This window comes from Westerdykella ornata, assembly GCF_010094085.1.
Source record: "Westerdykella ornata strain CBS 379.55 unplaced genomic scaffold EI97scaffold_29, whole genome shotgun sequence".
Taxonomy (NCBI): Eukaryota; Fungi; Ascomycota; class Dothideomycetes; order Pleosporales; family Sporormiaceae; genus Westerdykella; species Westerdykella ornata.
In genome coordinates this window covers 112,173-124,860 of record NW_022986879.1, presented here as the reverse complement: position 1 = coordinate 124,860, position 12,688 = coordinate 112,173, and the positions used below count along the sequence as shown (strand labels likewise).

The following is a 12,688-nucleotide window of genomic DNA, read 5'->3' as shown; positions in this document are numbered from 1 at the left end:
AGTACCCCACCATCGGCTCTACCCAACTCCTCCACGGAACGTCCACGCAATCGAACCGCCACGCCTACAATCAAAGTGCTGCACGTCCGGTGTAGTGGAGGAGACAAGGAAGCATAACGCACCACGGCTGCGCCGAACTCTAGTCCTTTGCCCCTGTTGGCCTGCTTGCGCGCTCGGTGTATGCTCATCCTTGGGCAACGAACGCCGACGTCCCTACCGTTTCACCGCCAAAGGCAGCTCCGCCGCGCCTTCAATAGGCTAGATTGAGTGTGGGGGATAAGATCATACAGCTTCAGAGGTTGTTGGGAGGTGATCCGTGGAACAACCGTACACAATGTCGTTGTCCATCCCTGAGCTGGACAGCACCGTCCGTGCCTTCTACGAAGGCCGTGGAGAGACTGTATGTGGAGTGCTTCTTTCGCTTGTGATCCATGAACCCAATGCTAACACAAATCTCTATTATAGCAAAAGCAAGCACAAGCTACTCTCAATCAGGTATGCATCCATTCCTGCGTTGGCCGTAACTTGAATCTTACCCGTTATTCAGTTCAAAGAGAATCCAGATGCATGGCTTCTCGTAGACAAGATATTGCAGGAGGCGCAGTATCCGCAGACTAAGTGTATGTTTCGATCGCATTGACCATACTTCAATCGGGTCACAAGCTAATTCACAGCAGACTTAGGACTACAGGTTCTTGATCATGTCATTATGACCAGGTGGAAGGTGCTCCCTCGCGACCAGTGTCAAGGTAGATTAGATTCCGCGCCTACTCCCATGGTTGGCGCTCTACTGACACTTCCAGGGATTCGCAACTTTGTCGTCAACTTCATCATCCAACTATCCAATAACGAGTCTGGAGTACCTGCGGATCGGACTCTCCTCAACAAACTCAACCTGGTCCTCGTATCCGTCCTCAAGCAAGAATGGCCTCACAACTGGCCTACTTTCATCAACGAGATCATATCATCCTGTCACAGCAGCCTTGCAATCTGCGAGAACAATATGGTCATCTTGAGATTGCTTTCAGAAGAAGTATTCGACTATTCGGAAGACCAATTGACGTCGTCAAAAAGGCGCGAGCTGAAGCAGAGCATGTGCGACGAGTTCACCTCGATCTACCAGCTTTGCTCCGAAGTCCTCCGAACAGCGACCCAAGCAAGCCTCATCAAAGCCACTCTGGAAACACTTCTGAGGTTCCTCAATTGGATACCTCTGGGCTACATATTCGAAACCCCGCCAACTGGCGCAAGCCTGATCGAAACGCTTCGAAGCCGTTTCCTGGAGGTCCCTGATTTCCGAAATATCACGCTCAAGTGTCTGACCGAGATAGCTGGTCTCCACACTGAACCAGTATATGATGATAAACTTGTCCAGATGTTCACTGAGACATTAACAGCCATCTCCAAGATCATTCCCTTATCACTGGATCTGAAGACTACTTACGCATCCAGCAACAGCGAGGACCAAGAGTTTGTCCAAAACCTCGCATTATTTCTCACTAATTTCTTTACGGAGCATTTGAGCGTTATTGAAAATCTCATGAACCGAGACTACCTCACACATGGCCATTTCTACCTGATCCGTATCAGTCAGATCGACGACCGGGAGATTTTCAAGATTTGCTTGGAATATTGGACCAAGCTCGTCCAGGGTCTCTACGATGAAATGCAAGCTCTGCCTATAACCGACGTAAATCCGCTTTTGCAGATGGGCATCGGTGCCACGAATGGGGGTGCTCGTGATCCCGCTCTCCTAGCGAATTATCCTCTCCGCAAACACAAATATGCCGAGATCCTGTCGAACCTCCGTACCGTCATGATCGAGAAGATGGTTCGGCCAGAGGAGGTTTTGATTGTCGAGAACGATGAAGGAGAAATCGTCCGCGAATTTGTGAAAGAGAGTGATACCATTCAACTCTACAAGTCTACGAGAGAGTGCCTGGTTTACCTGACGCATCTAGATGTCAATGACACCGAGCAGATCATGTCGGAGAAGCTGGCCCGTCAGGTTGACGGCACTGAATGGTCATGGGCCAACTGCAACACTCTCTGCTGGGCCATTGGCTCCATCTCCGGTGCAATGAACGAAGAGACAGAAAAGCGGTTCCTGGTTACCGTGATTAAGGATCTCCTTGGACTCACAGAGATGAAACGTGGAAAAGACAACAAAGCCGTCGTGGCGAGCAACATCATGTATATTGTCGGACAATACCCACGTTTCCTCAAAGCTCACTGGAAATTCTTGAAGACAGTTGTCAACAAGCTCTTTGAATTCATGCACGAGACCCATGAGGGTGTGCAAGACATGGCGTGCGACACATTCATCAAGATTGCCAACAAGTGCAGGCGGCATTTTGTGGCGTTACAACCAGGCGAGGTTGAGCCATTTATCGACGAGATTGTTCGTACGCTTCCGAAAATCACACGCGATCTTTCGCCGCAGCAAATCCACACTTTCTACGAGGCTTGTGGTTACATGATTAGCGCTCAAGGTCAGAAGAATGTGCGTGATGGGCTGATCGAACACTTGATGGAGCTTCCGAACTCAGCGGTATGTTGCGAAATTCCTGAGTAGAAATCAGTACTAATCGGGCAATAGTGGGATCGTATCATTGCTCAGGCGAACCAAGATCCGGCATGCCTACAAGATCCGGAGGTTATCAAGATAGTCGGCAACATCATGAAGACCAACGTGGCGGCGTGCAGCTCAATCGGATCCTACTTCTACCCTCAAATCGGGCGCATTTACTTCGACATGTTGACCATGTACCGGGCGAGCAGCAACCTTATCAACCAGGCCGTTCAGCGAGATGGTAAGTCCACGTCTCGGGAATCCATCACAATCAATTTCGCAACACATAGCTTTCCCTGTCGACGTCAAACTGACATGATGCAGGGAACATTGCGACGAAGATGCCTAGAGTCCGAGGGCTGCGCACGATCAAGAAGGAGATACTCAAACTGATCAACATCTACGTAGAAAAGGCCGACGACCTCGAGATGATCCATAACAACCTCGTGCCCAAGCTATTGGAAGCTGTCCTTCTCGACTACAAGAGCAACGTTCCCGATGCACGCGAGGCCGAGGTTCTGAATGTGATGACTACCATCATAAACAAGCTACATGTATGCGCCCAACCCTATCCGAGCAAGCGCCCTGCAGGGCAGCACTTCTACAAATTCACGATTGCTAACTGGCTGGCAGAGTCTCATGGAAGACCAGATTATGAATATCATGGACAGCGTCTTTGAATGCACGCTGGAGATGATCAACAAGGATTTCTCGGAGTACCCTGAGCATCGAGTAGAGTTTTTCAAGCTCCTGAGAACGATCAACCTCCGTTGCTTCCCTGCTCTCCTGCAATTGGACGCCCGGTCATTCAAGTTTGTCATCGACTCATGCATGTGGGCGAGCAAACACGACAACCGGGAAGTGGAAAGCGCAGGGCTTTCCATGTGCTACGAGCTGATATCCAACATGGCCGAGACGGATCCGCAGATTTGCAACAACTTCTTCCAGACCTTCTTCACTGGAATCTTGCAAGATGTGTTCTTCGTCCTGACAGACAGCGACCACAAGGCGGGCTTCAAGTCTCAGTCCATGCTGTTGGCCAAGATGTTCTGGCTTGTTGAGTCTGGCAAGATTACGGGTCCCATTTACCCGCCCAATGTTGCCGCTGAAGGGACGTCGAATCATGAGTTCCTGCGCAACTTTGTCGGGACCCTTCTTTCAACTGCTTTCCCCAATCTACAAGCGTGAGTCCTCCCACCTCGGCGAAGGTGATTCAGCGAAACTAACGAAGACAGGGCACAAATTGCGTCGTTTATCGACGGTCTCTTCGCTACCAACTCGGACCTCAACAAGTTCAAGGTCATCCTTCGTGACTTCCTGATCTCGCTCAAGGAGTTTGCGGGTGACAACGCAGAGCTCTTCGCGGAAGAGCGCGAGCAGGCAGCGAACAAGGCGAGGGAGGAAGAGCGCGAGCGAGCCATGAAAATCGGCGGTCTGCTGAAGCCGGCGGAAATGGACGACGATGAGCTGTGACTTGATGAAGAGTTGAGTGGCGAAGTAGCTACGCGTACGCCTTGGGACAGGGTTGGGGAGAGTGGTGGGTTGGGTGGGCCACATGTCACTTCGAAGCGCTCGGATGACCTGGACGGTTGGGGAGCCTACGACCTGTAGGAAAAACGAGGCTGGCCAGTGGCTAGGTTAGAGTGGTAGACTAGGAAGCCATGGCCCGTATCTATGTCGGCGAAGGGGCTCTTTAGCGTAGATGGCCTGGATTTCTTATCTGAGGGAGACCAGCGTGGGCCTGTTGCAGAGCCTGAGATACCAACAAGCAATTGACTTGCGGGCACTTGACACGGCGAATACCACCATATGACATAGCGTATATTCTCCGACACGCCTGCATAGAGACCCGGTCGTGACGTCAATACATATATGCTACTGTGAGATTAGGGTCTCCCACCCCGCTCGCGAGTCCCAATCACCGCAGCGATGGGAGGATGATAAAAAGGATAGAAGAGGGTCCCTGGCGTGATGCGAACACGGGCATCTCTGATAAATCCTAAATAATGAATTCATAGGACTGGACCTCGGGACGGTGGGGATTCCTAAAAAAGGCGTCACTTGTTTCCACACGACCACTACTTGTACTTGCTAGAGTCGCTATTATTTTTGAGTACCGGGCTTATATAAGCGACAATTTCTCTTCTCGGCAGGGTCCTGGGCTAAACTCCGGCGACAACGCCTGCAGCGCGCACTGTGATTGGCCAAAACGGCGTCTGCGCCAGCGCCTCTCTTCTGGACCCGCCACAAGCCCCGCAGACCCTTGCCAGGTCGTGTAAGGCCCTGTCCGCCTCAGGACGCCTTTGAAGTTACGGCGTGCCTCACTCGCGCTCTGTCATTGGTCTGCTTTCGACTGTACAGAGTGAAGGTTATGGGCTTCTGCTTGTCGTCCACCGGGTATGCTCCCTCTTCTCGACGTCGACACCGCGTCCCAGGCGACCCCACCACCATCTTCCCCTCGTGACGATGCCGCTCTTGCCTCCATCCCGGTTTCTAGCTGACCTGCCTGTGCCAGAAGGTCCGCTCCTGTCCCTGGACTAACCTCCCTCACTTGCCAATCCCCAGTGACCTCACACTTCTACATTTATACATTCGCACATGCACTTGCATCCCCCCGTGGCACCTTTACCAGCCTCACATCGGATGTGAGTTTCTTTTTCCCGCTCCCGTCGTCCTATCGCCTCCTGCTGACAACCACCTTGCTCAATCCCTGGACCTGTATGGTTAGCCGCCTCTCGATCCACAGGCGGCGACCCTCATCGACACATCATACGTAACGGTTCTTGAGTAACCTACCGGGACACTTGTCTCGTTTCCTCTCTCTCGTGTCAAAATGTATGTTCCACTCCTATGGAGTCCCCTCGCCTTCGTCCTAGCCTTGTGCTGCGGAAGAGTGCATCCGTGCAGAGCCTCGCTTCCAAGGAGGACAAGACTGACTCCCCGCGCTTTTCCAGGAAGTTTGGGAAACACATTCAAAAGCGGCAGCTGGATATACCCGAATATGCTGCTAGCTTTGTCGATTACAAGGCCCTCAAGAAGGTTTGTTTTCACATTGAGAGTGAGAAGTTGCGGAGACTCAGAGTCTGATGCCGCCTTCTAGCTCATCAAAAAGCTCAGTGCAACCCCTGTCCTACCAGCTCAGGGCGAATCAAGTCATGGAATTGAACACTTGGATCCCCAGACGTCCCTACAGGCGAACAAAGCCACCTTCTTCTTCCGCGTGGTGAGTACGCTGGCATCCACCTCACGTGCGAACTCTGATATCTGGGTAGGAACGAGAGCTTGAGAAAGTCAATACATTCTATCTACAGAAAGAAGCAGAGGTAAGGGCAGTCGCCTCACGCATGGGATGTCACTGACATTGTAGCTACGCCTTCGCTTGGCAACCCTTCTAGACAAGAAGAGAGTAATGCAGCAACATCCCCAGTCGGTTTCCAAAGTATCCTCTCGGTATATAGCACTGGAAGAAGGGCTCAAGCAGTTCAGTATGGATCTTAATAAGCTTGAGGTGATTGGCTCCTGCCGCAACCTTGTTACGTCTACTAACCTCATTCAGCAATTCGTCGAGGTGAACGCCACAGCATTCTCCAAGATCCTGAAAAAGGTTTGTAAGACATTACCTATGTGGGACAAGACCTCACTAACTTCTGCAGTGGGACAAAACATCAAAGGTTGGACACCTGTTCGGTTACTGAAAATTCACTACCTTAGCTGACACCATTCAAGTCTCGAGAAAAGCAACTTTACCTGTCCAGAGCTGTTGAAGTACAGCCGTGTTTCAATCGCGATGTTATCAGCCACCTATCTGATCAAGCAACGCAGGCACTGCTGGACTTCTCTGAATGGGCTGAAGGGGCAAACATACAGCCGACACCCGCCAGCACTGAACAAAGAGTACCTGAGGCACCAACGGAAGTCAACCTGGAACTGGATAACCAGATAGTACAGGCCATCTCCACTTCCAACACTAATCAGATTGAGAACTGTCTTTCGCGCATGTCACAGCTCAGCGACGCCCAGGACCGGATATCACGAGCCTTCCTCAGCACGGTTGAGGATGCACCGGAAGCAGCACTGAAGATCCTTTTGGATACCAAGCGTGTGGATCTGCAGCAAGTGGACGAGATCAATGAGCGGAATTGCCTGCACAAGGCTGCCATCTGCGGGCGGGCTTATGTTCTTAAGCTGGGTTTGGAGGCTCAAGTCGATGTCCATGCTACGGATGTTTATGGCCGATTACCTCTGCATTACGCCGCAATGCACGGCCATGTTGAGCTAGTCCAGCTGCTCATCGACGCTGCACCGGACACGGTCAATTTCCGCGACCAGGACAGTTTTACTCCACTCATACACGCCATTGTGCATTCAGAACTTGCGTGTGTCGAGATACTTCTCTCAAAAGGTGCCCATATAAGTCGATTGGGACCGTCGGAGCATATACCGCTTAATCTCGCTTGCCAATATGCCTCGTTGGAGATTGTTGAACTTCTTCTGCAACGAAATGCCGAGATGTTGCCCGATGCCGAAGGCCTTTACCCCCAGCATCTGGTTGCAAGATCCGGCAAAGTTCCTCAGATGCCGCTGTTACTCCGCAAGTATGGAGCTGATCTCGATCAACCGGATAGACTGTACCAGTGGACTCCTGTCTTCCATGCTGCAAGCGAAGGTCATGTCGAGTGCCTGCAAACACTGTTACAGTGCGGAGTCGATGTGGATGTTGTCGATGAGAAAGGCTTGTCCGCAATGTACTATGCTACATGGGAAGGCCATCTGGAGTGCATGAGACTGCTTGCTTCCGTAGGCCGCGGTGTTGGTCTGACCCGACAAGTCCAACTTTCACCGCGCATCACGACGCAGACTGCTTCTGGTACATTGCCGGGTCCGATGGAGCTCGCAGGGGATGGAGAGGGCAGTATTCCTGAATTCATCCTTCCGCCTCCTATAATACCATTCAGGCGCTACGGTCACAATTTCCTCGATACCAAGACTTTCGTTGTCATCAGCTTTGAGAGACTGGGTAAAGATGCTATTCACTTCTACGACGACCAGAAATACCCTGCGGCAAGGCTTACAATATCATCCAAATACTCCGATCTGGTGCCCCGAAGCATTCTGCTTCCGATGCAGGATGATTTGAAGGTTATCTCCTTCCAGATCGAGAATCTCGATACGTTCTCCATCGACTTTGACGTATATCCGACATTCGGCTCCAAAGTGATCGCTCGTGGAGTCGCTTCATCCAAAGTGTTTACCGGTCAAAGGCATAGCTCAGGCAGGTGGTACTTGGAACTCTTCGATCCGCGGCTCCGTGCCATTGGCCGCATCTCCTTTGATTTCCAGGTCGTAAAACCCTTCCGAGGAATGCCACTAGAGATTACCCACTTCGCAACGTATTGGAAAGCAACAAGCCAACTTGACACGCAACCTCATGCTCTCATCACCGGGTCGAGTCTCTCGGGAGAGTATGTGCGCTTGTTCGTACAACTCACTGCCGATGGCGTCCCTGTCCTGTACCCTACATGGAAGATTAACTATCATGGCCTCAATGTGCCCGTCAACATTCTGACGTATGAGCAATTTTCAGCAATAGGTTCAGAATTGAACCCGGGCGCCCAGGCGCAAATCTCCGCTTTACGCAATGCACACGGCGAAGATATCCCTAGGATATACGCAGTTCTCGCTTCGTCGTTCATCACTCTTCAAGACGCATTGTCACTATTACCAGCTCACATTCACGTGGAACTGCACGTTCTGTTTCCATCGAAGCTTGAAGAAGAAGAGTTCAAGCTCGGCCCAACGCCTGATATGAACGATTTCGCAGACCGGATCCTGTTGGTCGTCTTCGCGCATGCACGAGCGTTGCGTGAACAGGGGGCCGGGGATATTGACGGGACGTTGAGGAGTATTCTGTTCAGCTCTTTCAACCAGGATATCTGCACTGTGCTCAACTGGAAGCAACCAAACTGTGAGTCGAGTCAAAATTCTACGGTTCAGGATCACTTCCGTGCTAACCATGGTAGATCCCGTCTTCCTCTGTAACGAGCTTGGCGCAGAGCCCTCTCCGTCGCTCCCGAGTAATATGCAGCCTATACACAGCAGCGGCCGCACAACGATATCCGTGAAAGAAGCTGTCCGGATTGCAAGAGATAACAACTTCATGGGACTGATTTGCAGTTCGCGTCTACTTGTGAGCTCTCTCCCCCCATCCCTAGCTTTCGGCATGGTGGACTAATGTTATCTGGCCCAGGACCTCGTTCCCGCACTGATCGAATCGATCAAGACCGCCGGCCTTGTGCTCGTCTCGGACGCCTCGGACACGGCGCCGCCTGATCAGGGTCTCAGCGTTGCGCGACCGAGGGGCGAAGAAGTGCCGAGCGGTGTCGATGGATTCAGGCAACCGAATGGTGTCTTGAGGTTTAAGGAGAGTATCGACATGTAGATAGGGATGGAACATGGTCTGGAATGGTCCCGTCGTGGGATACGAATGGTCGGTGGAAGAGGGAGAGGAGGAATGGACCCGCAGAGGATCGGATATGTCTGCCTCCTGGGTCGGGGAAGGAAGAAGTGGGAGCAGGTTTGCACTGGAGTGGAGTGTTTGGGGTCCTGCATAGGATGCTTCTTTCCCTCGGCTTTCTCGATGGATGGGGTGGGTGGCACTTTTGCGTTTGCGTTTGCGTTTGCGTTTCCCGGCGTGGGTGATGATTGGTTGGCGGGTTTGGGCTAGAGATTAATGGCATGCATGTGTTGTTGTTGGTTGGGGGTGGGATAGACTTGGTTCTATGGCTTGTGGGCTTGACCGTTCTTTTCTGCCGTTTATGCGTTAGGGATAAGTAGGTATCTAAGTCGAAGCCGATCACCGTACCAGCTAATGCTTGTATAACGATATTGCACGCGGTCTTCCAGCGTCCAGGAGAGATGACGTTAGGTCTTATCTACATATACCTCCGAAGGAAACAGATACTGCACAGTACATGGGTGGAAAACCTGTGCAGTGAGCCTCTGGATTCCTACAGTGTCGATCCTAAGGCGACCTACTGAAGAAGAGTGTACCATTCATTCCTTCCGCTCCAGTGCCAGGGCCTCGGCCTTGGGAGCAAATCGCAAAGTAAATATATATGAATGCGGTGAATACTAGCGCCTATCAGATGCGCTCCTTCGTATAAACATGCCGCTCCAAAAACGCCCACAAAGAAAGTCTCCCGTCTAAATATCACATGGTCTTAGCGAAGCATGCTCACTCGGATGACGAGAAGAGTGCGCTTCGTGGCCCAAAACCCAAACCCAAACCCAAACGTATCCGATATCCCTTCTCCCTCTTCCTCCGGCCGACATGGGTATAAACGACATGGGCGTACATGAAATGAGCGTCTCTTTCCCCTTCACCTCATCCCTTTGATCCCCCCTCCCAACACCCTCTTGCTCTCGAACCCTCACCAACCCACCGTCATACCTGTCGTCCACACACCCCTCTACGCATTCCCCGGCTTCTCCTCAGTATCCACATGCCAAACGACATAATTCGGCAGCCCCCAAACCCCATAACCCGCGCGCTTGGCCATCTTCGCGAACCCCTCCGTCTCGGCCTGATTCTCAAACGCGTAGCAGGGGAAATTGATTCCCGAGCGATGCACATCGGCCTTTACCACGATGTTGACGCCGCCGATGCCGTCCAGGGGAATCCGCTCGTTGGGGTCCTTGTGCCGGTCGCCCATCCTGGCCATGTAGGTGCGGCCCGTGTCGTATTCCTTGTAGCCTTCGGCGAGGACGACGTCTTTGCCGAGCGAGGCGGCGAGTTTGAGGCCCTTGGGGGATTCTTGCCAGGAGTTGTAGTCGACTGCGGAGGGAGGAGTTAGTAAGTAATGTTCTGCTTGATTGCAGAGTGCGCGGGGAGGGAGGGAGGGAGAAGCGGGACGTACATCTCCCTTCAATGTCGACCATTTTGCCGTTCTTCTCTTCGTACCGATGGAACCAGACGTCTGAATCATATTAGTGTCTCCCTCTTTTGGGGCTCTTGGGTGATATACTCGGCACTAGGATGTCCACATCATGCGCCACGAAATCCTCGATGATTCCAGCCGGGCTTTCCTTGATGTCAACATCCCTCCAATACACCCAGCTATGGTCCGGCTTCAGCGCCGCAGAAAGCAAGTAGTTCCTTGCGCGTCCCATGGCTTTTCTCCGTGGTCCTTGCGCCTTGAATGAATGTCGGTCTTCCACGTTCTGGGAGGTCGCGACGCCAAAGTCTTTCTCGACGATGGTGACGGAGCGGAACGCTATATCCTTGTTCTGTTGTATGCGCTCCAGCTCTTTGGCGAGTATGGCCATGGTGTCGTCGGTGGTGTCGCCAATGAGAAAACCCAGGTCGATGAGGTCGTGCGGGTAGGTGAGTTGAGTGAGGAGGTCGAAGTAATTAAGAATGTAGTAGCTTGCGTCCCGGAGAGGGGTGAGGATCAGAACGCGCTCGCGGTTGCTGACGGCTCGAGGGGTGGATTTGATGACGTTGAGATCTACGTGGTCGATGGTGCTCTCGTTGACCTCGACAGGTTTGCGGTGGTTGAATATGACGGGCGTGCTCATATGGGCATGCCATTCTTCGTTCTCGTTGGGCGTCAGGCGCATGGGGGGTTTCGCTGGGCCGAAGCAGTTATATCTGTTAAGTCGTGTCAGTCGTTCCTCTTCTCCCAATCGACATTGCAAACATATATTCCAAAAGCACCGGATCGCACGAACCTCTGCACACCCCGACCGGCACCCCCCATATTCCGCCACAACAACACCATCAGCGCCAAAACTCCCAATGCCAACAACCCCCTTCTACTCCTCAAAACATGCCACACCTGCCTCGAAGGCGGCATCCTCGCCCTCGCCGCCTTCCACCCATAACTCCCCTTCCCCGCCAACATGGCAAACCGCTGCGCCCCGCCCCTAGCAGCAGCCGCCGCAGCAGCGCTCGCACTCTTCTCACCCCCCTGCTCCTCCCCCTCGCGCAGCTGCGATATCCGTATCGACGAGCTCCGGTCCCGCATGCCCAGCGTATTGCTGCGTTCCCGCTGGGTGTGGACCGGGGGAGACGGCAGCGGCGACGGTATGGAGGCCAGCTTGGTGGGTGGGTGTTTTGCGGGGGAAAAGATCCGATGCGTAAAGGTCCGATTCTATTATCTAGGCGTGGGCGGGCGAAAGGCACAGGGTTAGGCCTCGCATCGAGAGATCGGGGGACAGCTAGAGGAAGCTAGCTGGTAGCTGTGTTTCGCGTGGTTCGGAGGAACGGCCAATTGAACGAGGACAACGAACGACTGCGGAGGAAGTCCGGGGGTAGAGGGAGACGGTGGGCGCCTGGAAACGAGTGAATATGTTCGGATATGTGTGAGAATGGTACTTGTGTGTGTGTTGGGAGTTTGAGAGGTGGGAGGATTCGCGACGTCAGAGTTGGTCGAATCTGATTGGTCAGAATAGTCTTACACAGCAACTCTTCGATTCCTGCCCGCGAACTCGGGTTTGCAGGAGAAAAAAAGGGGAAAAGCGGTCACATAGGTACCGGCATTTCCTGTGCCTCCTGCACCCTGCATCCGTTATGCGAGTTGCGTCTGACACCTGACGGCTTGACGGGTGGGTGGCGCCGTCTGCGAGCCCATCTGTTTCGGCATGCCGATTGGCCCAGGTCCCGTGGTGAACTCATGAATTGCATCTGAGCATCTACAAGTAGAAGAGGCCTGCAACTATCTAAACCTAATCTCCACCAGTGTAGCAATGTTCACTGCCAGCTGCTTCCAGATAATGGCATGCCCTCCCACTCTCCTAGCAGTTTCAAAGACTACCCAATCTCCCTGATCCCCACGGAGATGTTCATCTACCAAAATCGCCCCCCGTTACTCTCCCGGTCCTTCAGCGGCCCGACGCACACACAAACTTCACACCGCAGCCAGCCGTGCTTACTTTCCCTTGGCAAAAATTCCGCTTTGAGGAAATCTAGTTTAGTATCGAAGCTCATGAGGCTCTTAAGCCAGCCTCGTGGTCGGTTGGTCGGAGAATAACAGGATTACCAAGGGGTGCCTAGGTAGATGGGTGGGAGCCTGGTGAGCCCGACGATCGTGCTGACATGTGGGATGGCAAATCGGC

At 52.8% G+C, this 12,688-nt stretch overlaps 3 protein-coding genes across 3 annotated transcripts; 2 read left to right on the top strand and 1 right to left on the bottom strand.

Annotated features, from left to right (window-relative positions):
- Positions 1-38: 38 nt before the first annotated feature.
- Positions 39-4,308, top strand: EI97DRAFT_164306 (uncharacterized protein). The gene is made up of 9 exons (XM_033793374.1): positions 39-400; positions 466-495; positions 548-620; positions 678-749; positions 804-2,551; positions 2,600-2,813; positions 2,897-3,126; positions 3,206-3,756; positions 3,808-4,308. Exons 1-9 carry the CDS (start codon positions 335-337, stop codon positions 4,043-4,045), a joined length of 3,222 nt encoding a protein of 1,073 aa, XP_033650743.1. The 5' UTR covers positions 39-334; the 3' UTR covers positions 4,046-4,308.
- An 801-nt stretch (positions 4,309-5,109) lies between these two features.
- EI97DRAFT_436266 (uncharacterized protein) lies at positions 5,110-5,714 on the top strand. Its single transcript, XM_033799053.1, has one exon. The coding sequence runs from the start codon at positions 5,423-5,425 to the stop codon at positions 5,657-5,659; it is 237 nt and encodes a 78-aa protein (XP_033650742.1). The 5' UTR covers positions 5,110-5,422; the 3' UTR covers positions 5,660-5,714.
- A 4,327-nt stretch (positions 5,715-10,041) lies between these two features.
- EI97DRAFT_384144 (uncharacterized protein) lies at positions 10,042-11,475 on the bottom strand (the record flags this gene model as incomplete). Its single annotated transcript, XM_033795954.1, has 4 exons — positions 10,042-10,406; positions 10,489-10,548; positions 10,597-11,222; positions 11,303-11,475. 4 exons carry the CDS (start codon positions 11,473-11,475, stop codon positions 10,042-10,044), a joined length of 1,224 nt encoding a protein of 407 aa, XP_033650741.1.
- Positions 11,476-12,688: the final 1,213 nt, after the last annotated feature.